Raw genomic sequence first — 23,054 nt, forward strand, 5'->3', positions numbered from 1 at the left:
CCACATCATGTCACGCAGTGAGTAAGTGAACTTCATGCCCTGTATATTTGGTGATTAATGATTAACCGGATTAAACCAGTCACACTCTCTGGGCTGAAAGGATTCAGTGTGTCCATGGGACAGAAAGATACATCCATTTAATGTTTGATAGGTTTATTAGTTCAACATTAAACCAGTATTGTTTCTTTCCTCCTAACAACATTCAATTAAAATGTGAACAACATAAGCAGCTTATTTGGAATATTATTTAAAAGGCACTTTATTGAAACAAAATAATACTGAAAATAGTTTTTGTGTGTGTGCGCTGTGGATTGTTGATGTGGGCTAGTCTTCCTGTGACTAAGAACCGGAATGTATTTACGGTAAGACACACACACACACACACACACACACACACACACACACACTGTTCATAATAGATAATTGGTGTAGAGTGAAGGAGGAGTACAGTACTGTAGTGTACCTGGCACACAGGGGGCGTGGTCTCAGCTTTCCCTGCGTCACCTGTAGCCATGGAAATAAACCAGTGGGAAAGCGGAGTAATAATAAAGTCAGAATTAATATAAACGTTTATCATTAATATATTGTAGAAATACTGCCGTGCGTGTTAGAGAGACTATTTATTGCGTGTATAAACAATAATAACAAAAATAAAGACAATTAACGAGTCTGCTGTATCAGGAATGCCCACTTCCGGAAATTCCTACGTCACGAGCTTACCTGGAACACGACTCGAGACCTGTCCGCCGCAGGTAAGCGCGAGCTGACCACACAAATACTTTTATACGCTTTTATTTCCTAAACGAGATCTAGAATGTGTTTATATTGTTCATTTGAATACCGTGTTCGAGTGTTTTTCCTTTTGTTGACTTTGATCTGTATTTGATGCCTCGTGAGTTTTCGGAGTGAATGTTTTCCGAGCTGAAATCTGTTGGCGCACTCTCTCTCACACACACACACACACACACACACACACACACCGAATCGGATATTTCACCATTTTGATTCACATGCTCAGATTAAACCTTATGGGAGGAATTATTTGTGTGTCAGTTTATTATATATGTATATATTTGTGAAAATTCGGACTTATTGCTGTATAATATATAAGAGGAACAGGACAAGAGTTAAAGTAATGCAGTGTGTAGCTCAGGTGTGTTACACCATAAACTACTGTACTGACTGACTGCTGCTTCACTGTACATGTAGATCAATGTGCAAAAGGCAAAGCTACAAAAAACATGTACTTCTGTTTAAAACTCGAATATACAAATAAATCTAATTAATATACTGTATAGAAATTCATACACACACACACACACACACACACACACACCTAATTGATAGCTAAAGCAGAGTTCACACAGCTGAAGAAAGTTAGTAATCAGTCATTAATTGCAAAAACACAATTTGCATCGACAAATTATAATAGCAATAGTAGTATTTATTATTATTATTATACTTATTATTATTGATATTTGTATAATACATTTATATCGATCTTTTCATTTGTGTCTGTTTTTGCTTTATATAAGAGAATAAAATAAAGTATAAATGGCAAAAACTGAAAAAGAATATGTAGTTTATGACTAAATGCAAATTACAATTTTATTATTTTAAATATATATTTAATTGTGTTATATATGTATTCCTTCTTCAATTCCTTCTTCCTTTTGGGGCAGTGAGGGTGGGGAAAGGGGAAAGTGCTGAGCCATGTCCAGACCATGGTGCTCCCTGTTCCTCGTGCTGGTTGGAGCTTCACTGTGTGCCACAAAGCTGAAGAATTTCAACTCGCTGGACGACATCACCTGCTCTCAAGTAAGCAGCACAAACAGCTCTGATTTAAGATCTTCACGTTTAAACACCAAAAAGAAGAGACTAAAGTAAAACCACAATGGAATAACTTTAAGAAACAATATCAGATGTTAAACCACCATTAATGCAACATGTAACATGTATGACATGTATGAAGGCTCTTGATGCTCTGAACCATAGGAATGTTGAGTTTTTACGTTTTCTTGGTGTCCCGTGTCAGAATGTTGTTTAAGACATTTCCTCATATGATGTTACTTTTGAGTTTTTATTGAGGTTGTTTTTGCGTTTGTGTGTGTGTGTGTGTGTGTGTGTGTGTGTGTGTGTGTGTGTGTGTGTGTGTGTGTGTGTGTGTGTAACAGGGTTTGGACAATTGTACAGTCGTTAATGAGAACCGTGTGGTTCCCCCACCTGATTCGGGCCCCATTGAGGTTTTGGCTTTTGTCCTGGAGCCCGCTCTCTGCTGCCCAACAACACAGACATGCAAACCGTGTCTCCTGACCCATATCACACTCAAAATCCTTGTGGATGATGATGATGATGTTAGTGGAGACACACACAAAGACTCTGAAGATGAGGAAAGTCCTGGTAAGCAAAATGGTAATTCTGGTACTTATTAGCATCTGTGTGTGGGCAACTTTCATTTCAAATCTAAAATATTATAAATAAAGTTCATTACAGTATTCCTGGTTAAGCTCTGCTCACTCTTTCTATCTTCTCAGGAGTAGTGATAAAAACATCATTATACTTCATTTACAAGAAACAAAAGCTAAATGCCATCAATAAAGACCCTGAGAAAGAAGACATGCACATTGTGTGTCTGTAATTGTTTCAAATTTGCAGCGGGTTAAAGAACAAATGTGAGAATAAATTGTGATTCTATATTAAATACTTGAAATGCAAGCACAGATTGCTCTTCAAAACAGTCTCACATTCCCTTTGAACTCATTAATATCTTTTTGCGTATATTAAAAAATACATAAACATTTATTCTTGAAATGTGTTTAAGAAATGTCAAAGGTCATTTTGAATCAAAACAATTTTATTCAGTGTTTTCTATTAAAAATAACCACTAATATCCATCAGTAGTCATTTCCATGTTGGATGCAGGAGAAGCAGTGAGGAGCAATGGTGAAGAAAAACATCAGCAATAACATCACAGATCGACATGTTTGCAGAATTTACACCAAAAATTGTGTTCCTTGTTTTCTTGGTCAGGATGTAAATGTGTTATTACATATCAGTGCCATCTTTATTTATTATTCTGCAGAAGAATAAAGATCTTTCACTGAGAGGTGTGTACAAAAAGTGTATGTGCGTTTAACCCTCCTCTCTCCTGTCTCTCACTGCAGCTGCTCTAACACTGTGCTACCTGTCAGCACCAAATCTTTCGTCCTGCAAGAGGATCCGCTTTTTAGTGAAATCAGATGCATGGAAGAACAAAGAAAAACAAAAGGTGAACTCAGGCGATGCACTGCAGCGAAACTGTCTCGAAAAACAAACACGTCTCTTTTCTCGTAGACTGGACTAGCACTGCATCTCAGATCCAGAATGTGCTGAATTGGTCAGAATTTGGGTGTGGGCTGGACTGAAATGAAAAACCATCTTTGTAAACAAGAAGGTTTCATTCCACTGGAGAGTTTGCATTCCTGTTAAATTAATTGAATTCAATTAAAAAAGCCAAAAGATTATTTTTATCTGTTCTCTCCAGTGATTTATTAATTATGCCAGCAGTATTGTTTGTTGTTTCGTATGTTTTATGGTGCGTATCTATCGCAACAACTAACATTAATAATGATGAATGTTTGGTACACACCGCATACTTCCTGAATTGTGTTTATTCAGTGTCTGAACTTCTCAGTCTGTCCAACCCTCCACATGAGCATGTTACATTGTTTGTGTAGATCACGGTGGTGTTGTACGATGGCGTGTTCCTGGGAAGTTCTGTGAATGTCTCGCTGAACCGCACATCCCAGGTGGTTCATATTCCACAGAATAAGTCAGGTGAGAAAATGTTTTATGTCAGCGCCGGTGCTGCACACCACAACATCCTGTTAGTCACCGTGTGCTTAACTCAAACAGCTACATCTAAAAAATACAATCGTATGAGTGAATATGCAATAGTATGATATAACAATACAACAACATATTCAACAATACAATATTCACCAAAATAATGAAACACAACAACGCTGTTTACAAAAATACAGTGTACAACAATACATTTCAATTTACCACAGTACAATGTACAACAGTACAGGTGGTCTCCAACATAACAGAGATGCGTTAACCAAATTGAATATACAGGGAGTTGAGACGTGGCCTAGCCTACCCAGGAGTCTTAAAGAATGGTGATCAGTATGCGGTAGTGTGTACTGTAATCTCCCCTGAAACGAATCGCTTTTGTCTGCATAAGATCAAAAAATGGAATGAGCCTTCATAACTCCGGGACTTCCTGTTCATATCAAATGTACCAAAATACATGTCCAATGGCAGATTGATATCACTGCTAAAGTATATTATAGACAGAGAAAACACATTTATTATCTCATTTTATTAATGTAAACATGTTTTATAGTGAATTGTTCTAGTCACTTAGTCAAAACAGTAAATAATCCGTAGCTTCAGAATGTTGTGGATCTGGACCTGTCACTTCTTTTATTACAGATTTGATATGCAATGTGAGTGTAGGGGAAATGTTCTAAGCTTGTTCCTTTGTTTTACCTCCACAGTGTGTCCTTCTTCAGAATGTCAGCGTGAGTATCGGGTTTAGTTTCCGTTTCTGTAATTATTCTCCTTTTCAGCACTTCTGTTTGTTTTTAACTGCAGCCATGGCAGAGAGAAGGTTGATGATTAATCACATTCTTCTGAAATCTGGATTTGGGTGTGTGTGTGTGTGAGCTGTAGAGTAACTGATTATCTCAGTCTAACAGTCACTGACTAATAAACTTGTAGCTATCTGAGATAAGTGAAAAGGTGAACGTAGAACTTAAATCATCTTAAGTTCATTATCCATAAATTAAAAACTAAAAACAAGTACAATTATTTATAATAATGTTAATACTGTTTGTTCCTGTAGCAGACTGTGATAGAAGAGTATCTGTGAGAGTGAAAGGGAAAGTTTATAGGACTGTGGTGAGACCTGAGATGTTGTATGGATTAGAGACAGTGGCATTAAGTAAGAGACAGGAGGTGGAGCTGGAGGTAGCAGAGCTGAAGATGTTGAGATGTTTGTTGGGAGTGACGACGATGGACAGGACTAGAAACGAGTTTGAGGAAAAGAGGAAGACCAAGGAGGAGGTTTATGGATGTGGTGAGGGAAGACATGCAGGTGTTTGGTTTGAAAGAGGCAGATGTAGAGGACGGGGGTGGTATGGAGACGGATGATCTGCTGTGGAGACTTCTAATGGGAGAAGCCGAAAGAAGAAGAAGTTCCTAATGTAGCAGACGTTAATCTGGGTGATGCTGATGACATGTATAGTGCGATATATTGATTCTGAAGAATATTGTGTGTTTGTATGGGCAAAGTTTGTTATTCTGGACGAGTTCTGAAGCGGCACTCGAACTCCACCAAATCACAACTACAAGATTTTTGTTACAAGATCACACACACATACAATCTATAAATCTGCCTTCAGAAGAACAATGCAGTGTGAAACTACAGAAGTCGAGTTCATATTACAGCACCATTTGTGTGGCTAATTAGCGTGGTTTTGAATCTCTCACAGCTCTCAGGATCGTCCCAGAAATTGACGAGTCAAGGGGAGTGGTGGAGCTGAAAGCTGAAGACAAGGCGTCGCTGCTGATCTGTATGAAACGGAAAGGAATGACCTCGTGTTTGGTGAGACATGTGACATGCTGGCTACATCTCGCTCATCTGACTGTCACACTACTGTTGATGGAACATCAACTCAGTGTTCAGCTTGTGTGTTTGTATGCATTAAAGTATTAAGAGCTTTCATATCACATGATGTAATGAAATGGAGGGAAAAGGCAAGTAAAGTACGAAGATTTCTTTTATTAAGCGATTTTTATTTATTTTAGTGATTAAATCGATTTCATCCTCTGGTGTCCCAGGATGAAATCGATACTGGAAGCCTTTAATAGTAGAAATACAATGCATTGTTTTATTCAAACCTCACACACTGTTCTCATGCAACTTCCATTCTCAAACTCCTCATTCCAAATCCAGAGTACAAGCCATGAAGATTTTGGTGCAAGTATTGGGCTCAAAGTCTTCACAGCTTCCAAGATTAGTGATCTACAAGAGCTGTTGGTATAGGAGTGAAGGATTTTACTATAGATTTTGGATATAGATGAAGATTCTGAATGACACTGGACATTGTAGATTAGGTTGAAAGATTATCCTCCATTGTGCACATAAAAGTTTTTAAATAAAGAACAGTTTAATTGAATTCTAAAGTACATCAATGTTATCTGTCCCTGCAGCCGAGTGACTGGACCATCCCGCTGCACTCCGTCACACACTGCATGTGTTTCCAGGTACAGCACTACACCCTGGAGCTGAGCGTGCATCAATATCAGCTTTTAATCATCAGCACTGTTAGATCATATAATCACAGTATATCATTTAATCACTATATCAGTACGGCTAGTTATTAGGTATTCTGATTGTCTGCCATCTTTTCTGTGTGTGTGTGTGTGTGTGTGTGTGTGTGTGTGTGTGTGTGTTAGGTTTGGAGGAAACAGCAAATGAAAAATCTTATCGGTTTGAAAGTTGCCCCTTTGACAATCACACAGGTAAAAATCTAGATGTTGTAGATCTTCAGCATGTGCGTTTATAATCCTCAGGCAGGAAAATGACTAAATCCATCATAAAAACCCAACCCCCTGGTTTCTTTCCTGTGCAGGGATCAGAATAAACGCGATTAGGAACGTGTCCACCTCTGTGGGACTCACTGAGACAAATGAAGGTCCTCCAGCTCTCAGCTGGAACCTGAGCGCCCCCTGCAGGCTAGAGGTGGAGGTGTGGCCCTGTCAGATGGCTGTGACTCAGGGAGGAGGCTGCAGTGAAGTGCTTGGATTCAGACGAAACGCCACAAAGTGGGAGGAGAACAAGAGCACACTGTGGGTGAGTGAGTGAGTGAGTGAGTGAATGTTCTACTCCTCAGTAGATCTCTCAAAACCCTGATGGAAGTGGAATATTTTGAATAAACCATTGACTATTTTTATGTCAATGCCAAATTATTTTATGTCAAACCAAATTATTACGCCAATGTGAGGTGATTTATGACGTTTTTATTATTCCAGTGTTAGAAAAGTTAAACGTTATAAATCGTTTAATTGTGTTTGATTCAGTGTAAATATTCAGTGGACACGACACAGCTAATCTGCATTTATGGCGGCGCCCAAAAAAACCCAGTAGAAGGAAACGTTCTCACAGCTGAAATGACAAGTGTTAGGAACAGATAAAATGGAGAAAAAAACGTTCTCTCTTATTGGAGAAGTGCAAGTAACTTTTGTGCTGGTTAAAGAAAATACTATAGACACCAAAATCTGGAGCCAAATGATATGAAATGAGATGAAATTCCATTAGGTGATGTCCTTCCAGTACACTGGTTCTCAAAGTGTGGGATGTGGCCCTCTTGTGGGGAATAAAGACATGACAGGTGGTTCCTCATTAAACTTCATTTCATCTTTTCTCCACTGAGTTTATATAAAGTTCATACACTCAAAGCAACCACAAACAAACAAGTAGGTCATTGACGCAAGTAAATTAAATCATCATCGGTTACGGTACCGGGAGGAAGAAGTGGAACTATTGTGCAACGGTTTCATTTTGACTCTTTAGCCTAGAGTTATCAATGGATAGATTTATGACATACCCACAAAAAACAGGCAAGTCAGTACAAGCAGACAATAAGAAGGTAGTCAAGCAAAAATCCACCCTGAAAGATGATGAAGCCTATCTTGCCCATCTGGTTCCCGTTGCCACATCTTATCTCTGTGAGATAAGCGTTTCAGATGTTGCCTCACTGAAAACAAAGTTCAATCTTGATAATAACTTGAGAGTGGCAGAATAAAGACTGCAACCCCATTTTGAAATGATGTTCAGTGTAAAACAGGGTCACTGCCGCCACTAATGCAATGAAATTCTCTAAAGTGGAGAATGACGGAAAAAGTTTGAGGACCACTGGGTTACAGCATGTGTTTTTTTTCACACATTAGCAACAAAACATACATTTTATTTTTCCAGAAATCAGATGTTTCATGTAAGGCGATTTGTGGTGGTGTGTGAGGTGCGATTTTAAACAACATTGTAATGAGGCTGCTGTGTTTCATTACAGACATCAGGAGATTTTCAGAACTTCACCACCACAGACAACCTGCACCTTTGTGTGATGGTAAGATGCCTGAGTGACCTACACGCAAACATGCATGTGTTTTACACAGTTAAATCATAAATCAGTACAGAAGTGTTCAAGTGCTGTGTGTGTGTGTGTGTGTGTGTGTTCTTCCAGTTTAAGGTGAATGGAGAATTGTTGGAGCCTGTGTGTGCGTGACCGTAAGTGATTTAAAAAACTTTGTATGGTTTTGATGTCCTGAGGGATTTGGGTTTCTCTACTTTACCCACCACCATAGTAACAAATTCCCCTGTTTCTCCATTCAGCCCACAGGGGGCGCTGGAGCAGCATGATATTTGTGGTGGTGCTGGTTTCCTTCCTGCTCACAGTCGGAGTGTTTGTGTTCAGAAAGAGAATTAAAGGTGAGTGAGGATTTAATGTTTAATAAGAGATAAGAGGTCACACTGTAGGTGCAAAATGGCAGGATGTGTAGCCCATGGGAAGCTGTGCAGAATTATTGGCACCCCTCTCTTCTCTGTACTCCAGTGGAGTTGTGAGATTAGAGTGCTGGGACACTGTAGTGACGGGAAGATCGGATTAGTTTAGTGACTTTGAATCTCATTCATTAAAATGAAAAAAATCTTTATTTTAGTCGTTTAGTTCATTTTGTTCTGTTGTTTAGAAATAAAATAAAATGTTACATTTTTTATAAGCAGATCACCAGCACGTGTCCATACACCAACTCTGTATCCTGTATCAGTCCCATAATGAAAACATGACAATGATAAAAACATGACAAATGATAAACAGAATGAGGAGCTTCACCTCTCACTTGTTTCGGTCTGAGTCTTTTGTCACGTGACTTGCATAATTATTGTAACAATAATATCAAGATTGAGACCAGAAACCCTGATCTTTCGCTTTGTGTAGCGTCTGTGGGAGTCACGTGATAAAAGAGCGAACGACTCGGACCAGAAGAGTCGAGAGACGAACTACTTAATTCTGTTTTCTGTACGTGAGCTACGCTGTGCGCATGCGTGTCCAGTAGAAAGGAAACAAATCACTCTTTGAGACGACTCGTTCTTCTGAGTCACATTAAAGACTCGTTCAGAATACACAGTGGCTGAATATGGTGTTGATTCCAGTCTTCTGGAAGAGTTTATTGTTCACGGTCAAGCTTCTAGTATCTTCAGCAACATGTGTGTGTGTGTGTGTGTGTGTGTGTGTGTGTGTGTGTGTGTGTGTCAAAAGACTCTCTCATGCTCTTTCAGCAATTCCAGCAATGCACTTGTCTTTTTCTTGAACTGTACAGCATGAGTTTCAGGACAAAACATCATTGTTCACTCTCTCTCTTTCTCTCTCTCTCGGTCTTTTTTCACAGAGTGGCTTTCAAACTCCAACCCAACAGTTCAGTCTGGAGGTATACACACACACACACACACACACACACACACACACACACACACACACACACGCAGTCCTGTTTCAGTCCCTCCATTAACCCTACAATCAAAAGCTCTGATATATTTTGCTTTTCTGTCATCCAACGCCAACTGTTTCTGCTTGCTAGTATTTTTTCTCCTTCCCGTCCCATCCTTTATTCGATTTAGCTTTTAGTTGTGCTTGTTTTTCTTTCTTCCTTTTATCATATTTCATTCTATAAGCTTTCATTTTCCTTTTTGTCACTTTTTCCTCTTCCCAATTTTTTTCCTGCATTGATTTTTCTGTCATCCATTTTTTCATGTTTGCATTCCACCATTTTTTTAATGTTCCTTTTGTTATTTTTCTCCGTTTTCCTCCCGCTCTCTCTCTCTCTCTCTCTCTCTCTCTCTCTCCCCCTCTCCCTCTCTCTCACTCTCTCTGGTTAGGACGTGGTGAAGTGCTGCTTGTGCACTCATCCGGTTCTGATCCGTCTCTCTCAGACACTGCGTGCTGGTTTGCCACTTGGCTTTCTGAACTCGGGTTCTCCGTGTCTCTGGATCTGTGGAACCGGGCGACTGTGAATGCCATGGGTCCGATCCCGTGGCTGCACTCGCAGCTCCAGCGGATCCAAAAGTGCAGCGGGAAAATCCTGGTTCTGCTCTCGCACGACGCCATGCTCCGAGCCGAGGCTTGCTACGAAAGCTGGCATGTTGGCATGTACAGAGAAGACAGCAAGCTGAACAGAAAGCCCTGGCACTGGAACAATGACGTCTTCAGTTCAGCCATCAATTCCCTCATTAGTGCTCGCATTCAGGGGGGCGCCACTGAGCATTTTGCTCTGGTGCAGATGGGCTCTGAGGAACTTATACTTCCAGAACTGTTTGAAGGCCTGAAAATCTTTCATCTGCCCTCTGAGTCTCAGCGCCTTCTCGCTGATCTCCACACCAGCCACCTTCGTGGCTTTGGACCCCGACTCAAGAGGTTCCTCTGGACCTGGAGAGCCTCGGCCGGACTGAAGAAGAGGCTGAGGAACTATAGAAAAGAGGGGCGCTCGTGCACAGAGCCCACGCAGGTCATTGAGGCAGAAATGCACCTTCTTGAAGTTTAACTCAGACTTTTTCCTACAGAGCAGGAATGCAGCACACGACCATGAGGTCACTAGAGAAATAAAGTCCATTCACCACATTCATATGAAGGAAGAAATCATTTACAGGTCTGAGTTAATTCATTTCCATGGTGAACTCTTTTCGTTCACCACCAGTTTCTTCTAAAGCCATGGTGTAGATGGTGTGATGGACACCTGGCTCCTGGACACACTCTGACTTTTCTTCTCCTGCTCACTGAGCTTCTTTACTTTTAGTATTTAAAAGCAGTGAGCAATTCTGCACTGGGATGGACATTTATTTTCTAAATCTAGACTCTGTGCTGTAAGTAATTAATGAGCCTGGAGCTGGTCATGGGAATTGGAGATCCTTTGTGATCCAGTGTGGCTTTTTAAACCCCAGCACTCACATGCAGTGATTCACCAGTCACCAGAAGGAGTCATCCAGCAGTCCACCAATCAGGAGATGGATCATGTGAACATGTTCCACAGTGTTCAGTCACTTGAAAATCCATTGGATAATAACTGACCAGTATTCACATGAAGTTTAACTTCTCACTTTTCTCACAGCTGCTCACTCACACACTCCAGAATTTGGCAGCTCTGGTGGGAAATGAATGATCTTTGGTTGCTTGTCGCTGTGAGTTGAGAAGGAGCACAGCAGCAGTGTGTACAGTGTAAAGAGCTGAAATGTTTACACTGTTTTTACTCCAAACTACCTACAGTTTAGCATGAAAGCATATGGAACCATCATGGATCATCTTTAAGTTCAGAAATGAGCTTTAAATTGTAATTAAGTTGAAGTTTAAAGACAATTTCAGACTAAACTAATGTACTAGATGCATAATATACCAAAGAATATACCTTTTAGCTCCATGTACCTCAGTGATGCAGTAACACTGCATAGAATTTACAATTTTGAAGACTTAGTACAACATTTAAAAATTGACAGCATTTCTGAATTCTTTTGTAATGACATTCCTTTTTTTTTTTTTAACAAAACAAAAGATCTACATACCACAGTTTATTATTAGCGTATCAACATTATGTGAGCACATGACCCTGTCCTGCCCTGCCCTGCCCTGTCCTGCCCTGGAATTTCAAGTACAAACAGGAGGTTACCTACGAATCAAATCCATCCCTATGTGCCGGAAATCAGTAACAGCACAGTGTGGGCACATACAGTGTCTGTGATCACATCATTGTTGATGCTAGGCTAATGCTAGGCTAATGCTAGGTTCCTGTTATTGGTTATCTATAGGTTAATGCAAACATAATTTGTCCAGAATTGCATTATATTTTTCTGCCAAATGATTTAGCAAACCCACTGCTTACACACACTCAGACACACAGGACCTGATGTTACTGGTTTGCTGGTGCTGATGGACTCTGACCTTCTACAGTAAACACCGGTGTGGTCGAGTTGGAGTTTACTTATACTTATTTGTTTTGTTGGAAGAAAAGAAAATGCACTTTGTCCCGCTGATGAAGGCTGATTATGGTCTGCTCGGGCTGCTGTTAGCGTCATGCAGTAAAACATTTATTCACAGACAGACGGTATTTTTTTGCCAAACATGTAAATATTGTATATAATAACATATTATATATTTCTATACAATTCAAACACCATTACTGCATATTCTATAAATCTGTATGTACAGTGGGTCTGATTTTACCCACACATACACATACACACACACACACACCCAGCAGGAGTGTTGCTTCATGTTCTGAATGGGTGTTTGATATTTCTGGTGTATGATTTATAAATGTTTGGAGAGTGTTTAATCGTTAATGTTTACCTTGTGCATATTTAATAAAGGCATCATGAAGGCACAAGGATTGCTGACCATTTTTTTGTTCAGGCATCAGTTAAACTAAAATCAGACAGTGTACACAATCCTTTATTGAAATCCATGTGTATTTAATGTGTGTGTGTGTGTGTGTGTGTGTGTGTGTGTGTGTGTGTGTGTTTTATCACTATGAAGCAAGCCTGGGGCAAATATGGAACGGAAAAAAAACTCCCTTAGCGGTAGGAGGAAGAAACCAGACTCAAAAGGTCGCCCATCCATCCGGGTGACACCAAGACTGTGATTATAAATCATTAAAAACCCCAAAGAGTGAGAAATATCACGAGCACCAGAGTGTGTAATGAGTAATGTCCTTTCTACAGTCTTTTACTCTCAGTTCGAGTTGTGGAACCAGGAGCTCCTGGACAACTCAAAAAATTAGCTCAACATCTAAGATTAGTATAGATTCAACCCAAACTCATCCATGCCCGAGTTTGAGCAAAAATCCTGCCTTTCCTGATGATTCTGTACACATCCTGCAAACATATTTATTCTCATAAACCCAGCTTTTATTTACAATAGAACATAGAAAACACATCAAATGTTTCACCTGAGGAAATGAACCATTTGAAGAAAAACATAGGGTGATTTTAAGTTTGATGGCTGCAACGTGTCTCAAAAGAGAACAACAAAAGTCTAAAAAAAAAAGTAAAAGTGTTCTAAAGATGAAACAGTTGAAGTTTTAGTCACTCTCTCAGAAATCAAGATTTACTCTTTTTGTGTTTTATAGTGAACAGTTTGTGAAAAGCATTGTTTTTATTTACATTTTACAACTGGGTCGCAATTTGTTTGGATTTATGGTTGTACTAAAAAAAATAATAATAAAAATAAATAAGCCAATTCATTAATAAAAAGAAAAACTCCATCATTTAATACATGCAACAGTTCATTGAATTCTTCTTTGTTACTATGAGAGTGTGAGTGAGTTGCTTTTAGTTTTGCTGTAAAACACTCAAAGCTGCACGCACAAAAGTTTATAAAACTTTCTTGTTTTGGCACAGGGGGTGCACAAACATTTACACGCCCTGTTTGCAGATCTCGTATACACTGCTAGTGCATGCTGTTGGAGCAGACTGGATCTGAATGGAGAGGTTCGGGGGAAGCTGTGGACACGGGGGAATGTAAAAATATACTCAGAGCTTCTGGGCTATTAATAAAAAAGCGCTCGGGTTTCTCCGCCCACAGAAAAGTGGACAGAAGGACAAAAGGACAGAGAGACAGGAGGACAGTAAGAGAGAGAGACGTGGGGTTTAACACAAACGCAGGACGGTTTTGATTTTGCATCACGGTTGATGGAGGGAGGACTGAAAGCGCAAAGGTAAGAAGTGAAATTGAAATTTTAGCGGCATTTACAGTCAGTGCGTCGAGAAACCTCCATTTCCTCCCCTCCCACACACACACACACACACACACACACACACACACACACACACACACACACACACACACACACACACACGGCATAGAAGCAGCAGTGAAACTGCTTCAGTAGAGATGAGCGGTATTGAGTGTAAACCGAAGCGCGTGCTGTACACCGAGCTGTCGGTATGAAAGCGCGCGCTGTGCCAACCCCTTAAATAGTCTCAGGTGTGCACAATGAACCAATCACCTCCCAGAGTGAGGTAAAGCACCAACCAATTAGAACAAAGCACAGGATTTTTTTTTAAATTTTCATTCATGATGCAAATATAAACATAAACAAACAATAGAAATATAAACTTAAATGACTATAGATTTGTTTATACACGTATACACAAACACACGTATACATACGTCTACACACACATACTCAACACTGCAGATGATTTCACACGCTGTGGATTTACACACACACACACACACACACACACACACACACACACACACACTAACCAATATTGTATTGTATTTATTAATTATTGTAAATTTTTCAGTATGTAAATGTGGTTTTATGTTTACCATCATGAACGTGTTTACTCGAGCTCAGTGTGCAGTTTAAACTAACATACTCATATATGTATCAAACCTTAACCCTACACTGACTGAGCCTTTCTTAATGGTGCTCAAAAAAGTAAAAATAAACCCTACAAGAAATAAAAGAGCGGACAGAACTAAAGACAACTGCAGTTATTATACGACTATCAACATCAGAGTGATGAAAACCACGAAATCATGAGTAATAATGCAAGCTGCCACCCCGATCCTGGTCTGCACTCTCAGAAATAACAGCACCAAAGGGTACTTTCTCTTTTCACTGGGGTGGTACCAACAAACCCACATCTTCTCTATGTTTACTATGTGTCTTTTAAACAAAAGCTAATTCCAAACTCTATCCAAATCACTGAATTCTTTTTTTATATATATTTTTGTCCATAAATATGTATTAAATCATTTCCAATAGTCTCATATCTCATTACTGGTGTTTCTCTCAGGTGTTTTGCTGCAAGGAGTGCCTGTATACAGTAGAGTTTCTATCCAATCAGATTGCAGCCAACACATCGCGTGTGGTCAGGGTCAAAGGTACTGTATCCGCTGTAAGGCCTTTAGAATCAGCACTGGGGCACTCGGTAGCATAAAATTCATAAGAATGAAGCTCTTGCTTTAACCAATCAGATTGTAGGTTGCTCTGAGGCCCTCTAGCAGGTGTTCAATAATGTCGCCATTTTCATGTCCTTTTATTGGACGGTCAGAGAGAACACTAGACAGAGCTTACAACCTGCATCTGTAGCAAACTGCACAAGCTCGAATATATTCATGTGGATTTGATCACTGTTTTTTTCATTTCTTCACAATTTCCTGCAAAAACAAAGCTGCATGTTGGTCTCTGGCCTGTAGGGGATGATGGTAACATTGTGTTCTTGTATCTGGCCTGTAGGAGGCGATGTTGACATTATGTGTTGTGTTGTTCCTGCTCCTGCCTGCATCATCTCTGGGCAACAACTGCTCTGAACACTGCAAAGCCTGTGGAGGACCTGAAAGAAACCAGTGCCTGCAGTGTCTACCAGGGTTTACGCTGCACGACAATGTGTGTGTGGGTGAGTACTCTGTGTGTGTGTGTGTGTGTGTGTGTGTGTGTGGGTGAGTACTCTGTGTGTGTGTTTGTGTGGGTGAGTACTCTGTGTGTGTGTGTGTGTGTGTGTGTGTGTGTGTGTGTGTGTGTGTGTGTGGGTGAGTACTCTGTTAGTGTGTGTGTGTGTGTGTGTGTGTGTGTGGGGATGAGTACTCTGTGTGTGTGTGTGTGTGTGTGTGTGTGTGTGTGTGTGTGTGTGTGTGTGTGTGTGTGGGGATGAGTACTCTGTGTGTGTGTGGGTGGGTGGGTGAGTACTCTGTGTGTGTGTGAGTACTCTGTGAGTGTGTGCAGGTGTGTGTGTGTGTGTGTGTGTGTGTGTGTGTGTGTGTGTGTGTGTGTGTCTGGGTAACTACTCTGTGAGTGTGTACATATGAGTGTGTGTGTGTGTGTGTGTGTGTGTGTGTGTGTGTGTGGGTGGGTGGGTGAGTACTCTGTGTGTGTATGTGTGTGTGTGTGTGTGTGTGTGTGTGTGTGTGTGTGTTGCATCTGTTTGACTCTGTTTCTTCTGTTGCAGACATTGATGAGTGTGGGACAGATTTGGGCAAGTGTCCAGATAACACCTACTGCATCAACACACATTCTACTTACGAGTGTAGAAGTGAGTAACACACACACACACACACACACACACACACACACAATGAATCAATGGAAAATCCACCTTGAACTATGCTACATACAGGAACCCTAATCTTTGTTTTTGCTGTCTTGTGTGTCAGGTTGTGACCGGGCGTGTATGGGCTGTATGGGCAGTGGTCCTGCTCGCTGTAAGAAATGTGCTCCAGGCTACAGATCCTCTAATCTCAAGTGTTTAGGTAAAGATAAGAGCATTATGACATCTTTTCCCATTTTCAGGGTAACAGGACGACATTAAAGAGCACAATAATCAGCAAATGATTCAACAACTCATATCTGTCTCCATAGTATTAATCTGATTATGATTGGGAATAGTTTATATGCATGACAGTTTTGGAGTTATACAATTGTTTTAGCATTGTGCTAACAGAGTGCTGTCCTTTTAGTTCTCTGAGCCACAACACCTTTACTAGAACTAACACAGACCACGGCCATTTTACCAGGGTTAACAGCGAGGCCACGCCTCATTCAAATCTGAATGTTGTTATTACTTGTCAGTATAAATTGTGACTAGCAGCCGTTTGTGTTTCAGACATAGACGAGTGCAGTGAAGAGGTGTTGCCCTGCTCAGATATCAATGCTCTGTGTGTGAATACTGAAGGATCATTTCAGTGCACCTGTGCACCAGGTTTTACACTCAAAGGCACGGTGTGTGTGAGGAACCAGACTCCTGGTGAGAAAACAGTCTTACAAATACACCTTTAAATCCTGTACTTCATTATATCATATATGTATATGTATATACATGGATATTATATAAATAAGAAGCTACTATTCTTTTTAGTTTATAGCTGCTATAATGTAAGCAAGAACAGATAAAAGTCATTATTAATGAATAAATTGCTGTGAAGTAAAAACTTTGCTCCACTTCCACACACCACACTGTCACGGATGATTTTGCTCGTGCCGGTTTATCCCTCATCAATCTTATCTATTATAATGTTCTCAGCAAGTGATTTGTTTCTCACACGTTTCCCCCTGATCTTCTCTTGCCTCTAGTCGGAGAGGAACCTGGCTTGTTCGATGATCTTCAGGATGACGAGGTGGAGGTGCTGAAGCAGATGTTCTTCGGCGTGATCCTGTGTGCTCTGGCTACACTAGCGGCTAAAGGAGACATGATGTTCACCTCAATGTTCATTGGGGCTGTGGCGGCTATGGTGGGCTACTGGCTCTCAGACAAGAGCGATCAGCTGTTGGGCAGTTTCCTGAGGGGCAGATAAAGTGCCCAGGAGGGCAAAGAGGACAGAGACTGAGAAGAGGAAAAGGACAACAGCATGGACTGGAACTCCACATTATACTCAATATACTTTTTGCTACATGTTTGTATTAAGTGCACACATTTAGGTTGATCCTTGTGAGCAATTTGAGGTTAAAAACAGCGATTATACATGTAATGTAGACATTAGGGGTGTAACGGTACACATATTTGTACAGGACTATTTTGTTAGAGGGTTTTCGGTACATGCGTAACGAGTACAATTCTTGTTTTACATGCGGAAGTGTTCCAATCTAATTTCCTTCATGAAATTAAGTGGCGAACCACAAGTGTGTTTAGTTTCCGCCTCGCACTTCGAGCCCAGTGGACTGGAACTGGAAACGTGATTTGTACTGTGCACGTAAAGAAAATGCATGAGTTTGCCATTGACAATGTTTTTATTACAGTCTAGAGATATGGATTCTTTTACATTTTATGTACAACTTCAGGAATGTATCTAAAACTCTTTTTTATTTTTCTATAACATTTAAACAATTTCTTTTATTTTATTGAATACATTTACTATGTTCCTGTTTATTCAATTACTTTAATCAGTGAATCAGTATAATAAAAGTGTACTGCATTGATTTGATCTAATAAATTCAAATGTTTATAAATTGTAAACTGCTGATGTTCACAAATGTAAACAATAATAAAATACAAAGTTAATAATTAAGACAAGTGATATTATGTGTATTATTTCTTCCCCTGACTGTTCTGAAATTAAACTGAACTGTGAATTAAAAACTGAGGTACAAACCGAACCGCGACTATTGTGTACCGTTACACCCCTAATATGCATCAATCAGATAGAACATGAATCAGAATGAATGTTAAATAAATTGGATAAAAACTTCTTGACATACGCCTCATTGATATTGCTTTCTATTAGAGCTCTTAAATAGCAGCACTTCAAACTCGGTCAGCTACAGGACAAAAATACAAAAATCAGGTCCAAGTTTTGTGTAAATAAACCTGTGTGTTAGGGATCAATAATGGATCCGGATTGTAAGTTTACAGCGAACACGCGGACCACACTGAGTTCAGAAAGAATGTCGCTCTTTATTGAATGGATAGAAATCAACTGGCCAAACACTCAGTAACATTTTTTTCTCGATTACGACACCTGGAGGGGTGCAGAGGGACAGCAGAGTCCCACCGCACATCGGAAACACCAAACATGACATACAGAATCCATGCTGAACTGCTCGATCTCTCACCCGGTATCTAACATCACATCCTGTAATGACACACACAATCTCACACACACACACACACACACTCCAATATAACTACTCATGCAAAACACACACACGCAGAACGACAATCGCATTCATAATCCCCATGCTAACACACTTTGTTATTTGCACAGACAAGAACAACTCATTCTCAAAAACAAAAAAAAAACCCTGACAGGCTGCGATGTGGATGTGTCTCACATACGAGGACGGATAAATGTGTAAAAAATAAAATCCCCCGCTTTTTTCCACGCACGTTACTCATTCGGCATGCAAACGCTCACAACGGGTTTCTTCTTCTGTATCGTTACTGCACATTGGAAAAGACATTCACAAACAGTATATTGTAAATCTGACATGTTCCCAATCCAGAAACTATTAAAAAATTCAACAAATGATACAACGTTAAAGTAAAAACACAAATGTAGATAAATCAGTTTGTTCAATAAATAAATAAATAAATAAATAAATAAATAAATAAACAATTTCCTTTTTTTAAACATTGGTCACAGTGTTTTAGTTTTTCTTTTTTTTTTTTCCATTTTCCATACAGAGTTTGTGTACTTTTGACATCATGAACACGATACAACACGTGCACACGCACACACGCGCGCACACACATATTTTGTTCATAATTGTTTTTTTCTCAGTCTCAAACCCACAGTCTTTTTCATGTAAAGTGTGAAGTGTGTTTAGAGCATGACACCCATCTGCTCTATATCTGTCTATTGATTTTTTATATTTATATATATATTTGTATGTATATACTGTATATTCTACATTACAATTTCCACATATGATTTCATGGTAGGAGACGTCACTCCTGCTTCAAGTATCCAGTTGGTTAAAGAACCTGAAAATGGAGGATTTAAAGAAAAAATCCTTTTACTGTTTAAAAGTTACACATACTGACTACAAAGAAGCAATTGCACAGAAGATGGCGATAATGTCGTGAGGTTCTCTTAGATGACCAATTTGGCTTTGTACAGGTGGTGTGGAGGGGCATGTAGCATCAGGAGCACGCTAAGATAAAGGCAAGTGTGGCAGGACGCTCCATGATGCTCCAGCAGACTAACTGACTGAGTCGAGATTCTAAAAGGTAATAAATCAGTGTTCATCTGGAAACCGTCAGCAATTATTAATTATATGAGGAGGAGGTAACTTGGTGGTTGAGGCCCTTAACCCATTAACGACTCAGGTGTACGAATAGAATGAATGTCACTCTGGATAAGGGCATCTGCCAAATAATGTCAATTATGAGCTTCATTATTTTAGTAATAAATCCATTTGTCCACTAAAGCAAAAACAACAGTGAATTCTTTTCCACATAAATGGAGTTTTTCTGTACTGTAGTATCTCCAAACACCCAGAAGGTTAAGGGTGACTCTGTATGAAGAATACTGTCCTAAAGCTGAAGTGACATTTAAGTATTCACATCTTATGTGCTCTTGTTGAACTTTTTTATTTTTAGGTGTAAATAAGTGTTCGGTTTTAGTTCTAAATTGTTTTCACCAATACTTTTACAATGCTCACTAATTCATCTCTGTCGTTAGCTAGATAACGCTCTGTTGACTGTGTTTCCCGGTTGTCACGTGACAGTGTTCACGTGACTTTATTCGCATCATATTCGAGCGGTTTTGTCTGTTTGGTTTCACAAGGCAAAAATCAGCTCCAGCCGAATTCTCAGGGAACTACAGCAACAATAATATGTTTTATATCTAGCTATTATTTTAGAATGAAAAACCATGAAAACGTGTCTACATTTGGGGAAAATGCGATACGCTTTTGCAACACGCACATTTGAGATCGACAAAAAAAGTGAACGCTAAAACAGTGAGACTGAGACGTTCAACTCAAGAAGTAGAGGTAACAAGTGAGCTTTTTAAATTTAGGAGAGCTGTTGAAGTTCTAAATCGCCGATTACAAACAGGGTTTAGAAGCAGGAGATGTTCTACAACACTGGCGTGACATTCTGTGACTACAGCGATGATCTGAAGGAATGGGAAGGAATAAATCACAGTTACTGTACAAAAAAATCGATAGTAACAGTCAGGTCTTGGTCTTATTACTCTACAGTGATCAGTCAAGCCACCACAGATGCAGATTCTCTAGTTGTCTGCTAAGAACATCGAGACAAAAACACAGGTAATACGTTTTTAAATCCTCCAACAAGCCACGAGAGCCACGAGTCGCAATTATTCAAGCTACCAGAAACAGGATATCACTCAAATCATTCATTATCACCATGTACATAAATTACAGTTAAAGGGAAATTACTGGCGTCTGATTTGCTAACTGGGAAGACTTCGCCACAACACTGTGTAGGCGCGTGCCTATAATATTCCAATTTTCATGCATAGACAAGTCTGAATTTTTATTCATCGTCTTGTTTGTTCAGTTTTGTTCTTGAGCTAAACATCGAGGGGGAAGTTGTAGCTCAATGATTTGTTGAATCTGCTTATCGTGTGCTTAGAAGACGATTGCCCAAAGATCAGGGTCTGAGTGCTATCTGGGAGGAACTCTTGTTGTTTTTTTGTTTTCTTAAACTTAAAGAAAGAAATGCTTATCTACCTTGATTAAGCAAATCCAACGATCCTTCAACATGGTGCATCTAACTCTTCATTTTTCATTACTTTTGTGCATAGATCTTTATGACAAGATCTTGTTATGGGCCTCACACTCTAAAGGATTGTAACAGACACATCACAGCACTCAGGAACACTTACAGTATCTTCTACCTTTTTTTTACATTATGTATTTGTGGGCACAATATGTTGCCCACCACCACTTGATATACACTGATGTACAGATTTTCTTTAGAAACGAGCCACTATGTAGGAGAAGTGATTAGGTGGTTGTTGTCAGGGAAATAAAACAATGGTATGGTGAGAAAATGACCTCTAATGAGATCTTCAGGCCTTGACCTTTATCAAATAAAGTTAGCATTACACTGACTGAAAAATGCGACTTAATTTTCTTTTACCTGGACGTTTTGCTTACAAACAACAACAGTCAGATTGTTTTGTTATTATATGAAAGGTGAGTGTACTGATACCATTTCTGAGCACACAACATGTATTACAGACCTGAACTGTGACCAGTCAAGTGCCTCTCAATGAACAGCAAAGCAACGCATAGTAACAGGACACCAGTCAATGCAGCGATGGCTGTTTCCATCCATGTTTAGATGTAAAGCACCAATAAAAGCACCATTAGGAACAAAACCCTGGAGTCGGGTAGGAGATTCTGGGTTTTTTTAACCACCTTTGGGTGATTTATCTCAAAATGATTGTGGCGATGATTTTGGCTGAAGCCAGATGGCGGAGGGGGTGCATAGGTGCATGGTGTCACCCATAACCAAGATTCTATTAAGAATCATGAGCAGAAAGAGCAACAAATGCAGTTGACACACTGATTACAGAGGCATCCCCTGATATCCGGTAAAGAAAATCACTTACTAGTTAACTACTATGCATAAATGACCATCTGAACTTGATAAGTTTGGCTAAAGCTAGCTTGTTTGAGACAGCAATGAACTCTCATTGGAGTACAATAAGCAAAACACAATTAATTACTTTGCTAATAGCACCCTAAAATAAGGTACTATATAGAACTTGCTTGCATTTGAGTACCAAACGAGAATTAGCTAGCTAGCATGAAAGTTAGTCACTCTCACTATAAAATGAAACGTACAGTAACATAATTAGCATCACCAGATTGCTAGTTAGCTCATTACCTTGATCTTATACACTACTTAAGGGTCCTCTTATAAGGATGTCGAGGGAATGCACTCAAGCGTATTCTGACCAGTATGCTAGTCAACCATAATGCTGCAGAGACAGCTTCCAATCCTGGTACATATCTGTACTGGAGCTAACCTTTCCATGTTGTCCAGCTAACTCACCACTGTCTCTAAGGAGCCACCAAAAACTTCCCTCAGATTCCTTTGTTTTACTCAAAGCTAAAACATACCAAAATGTTTATCAAATTATGGTTTTGTAAACAAAACAGTAAAAACTTTCTGGACAATCCATTTTTAAACAACGTCGAACATTGTTTTTGAAGACACAAGTCTGGAACCTTCTGGCAGATGACGAAGAGGCATGACATGATTGAATTAGATTTTGATTGGCGGGACCCATCTTTCCAGGCTCAGCAGCTGAGTCTGAGAGGGAGCGTGGACGAGCAGACAGAGTCACATATAAGTGGCTTTGGACGAGCAGGTGAGAAGGACGAAAGCAGGTCAAATGCATGTGAGTTCACCTTACAGGCTCTCATTCAAGAACTTTTTTTTTTTTTCACCAGGCACCAGGTGCACTTGTGTCTCCAACATCCAGACCTGCACATCTCTCCATCCTGATCTCCTCTCCCATCTGCAAGATTTA

At 39.7% G+C, this 23,054-nt stretch overlaps 3 protein-coding genes across 5 annotated transcripts in view; 2 read left to right on the forward strand and 1 right to left on the reverse strand.

The window, feature by feature from the left end:
* Window positions 1-511: 511 nt before the first annotated feature.
* On the forward strand, window positions 512-11,606 carry il17rc (interleukin 17 receptor C). Its single transcript, XM_046874526.1, is given in 16 exon segments — window positions 512-752; window positions 1,683-1,818; window positions 2,175-2,400; window positions 3,165-3,268; window positions 3,717-3,816; window positions 4,545-4,568; window positions 5,541-5,653; window positions 6,262-6,315; window positions 6,508-6,573; window positions 6,677-6,904; window positions 8,121-8,177; window positions 8,295-8,331; window positions 8,333-8,338; window positions 8,444-8,539; window positions 9,499-9,537; window positions 9,986-11,606. Coding segments are annotated over 15 exon segments (1,917 nt in total). The 5' UTR covers window positions 512-752; window positions 1,683-1,713; the 3' UTR covers window positions 10,648-11,606.
* A 2,002-nt stretch (window positions 11,607-13,608) lies between these two features.
* On the forward strand, window positions 13,609-18,292 carry LOC124402455 (protein disulfide isomerase CRELD1). Of its 2 annotated transcripts, XM_046875518.1 has the most exons (7): window positions 13,610-13,809; window positions 14,903-14,990; window positions 15,346-15,505; window positions 16,055-16,138; window positions 16,260-16,355; window positions 16,709-16,849; window positions 17,176-18,292. In XM_046875518.1, the coding sequence occupies exons 3-7, from the start codon at window positions 15,352-15,354 to the stop codon at window positions 17,394-17,396; spliced, it is 696 nt and encodes a 231-aa protein (XP_046731474.1). In that variant the 5' UTR covers window positions 13,610-13,809; window positions 14,903-14,990; window positions 15,346-15,351; the 3' UTR covers window positions 17,397-18,292. The 2 variants fall into 2 exon arrangements, with proteins under 2 accessions (XP_046731475.1, XP_046731474.1); XM_046875519.1 differs by lacking the exon at window positions 14,903-14,990 and having other exon boundaries at window positions 13,609-13,809.
* Window positions 18,293-18,473: 181 nt separating this feature from the next.
* erc2 (ELKS/RAB6-interacting/CAST family member 2) overlaps window positions 18,474-23,054 on the reverse strand; it is a 43,530-nt gene continuing 38,949 nt past the window's right edge. For both annotated transcript variants that reach the window (XM_046875493.1, XM_046875494.1), the window contains one exon: window positions 18,474-23,042. The gene's annotated coding sequence lies outside the window, so the exon portion shown is untranslated. The remainder of the gene's footprint in view (window positions 23,043-23,054) is intronic.

The sequence above is a fragment of the Silurus meridionalis genome, chromosome 19, assembly GCF_014805685.1.
Source record: "Silurus meridionalis isolate SWU-2019-XX chromosome 19, ASM1480568v1, whole genome shotgun sequence".
Classification (NCBI taxonomy): domain Eukaryota; kingdom Metazoa; phylum Chordata; class Actinopteri; order Siluriformes; family Siluridae; genus Silurus; species Silurus meridionalis.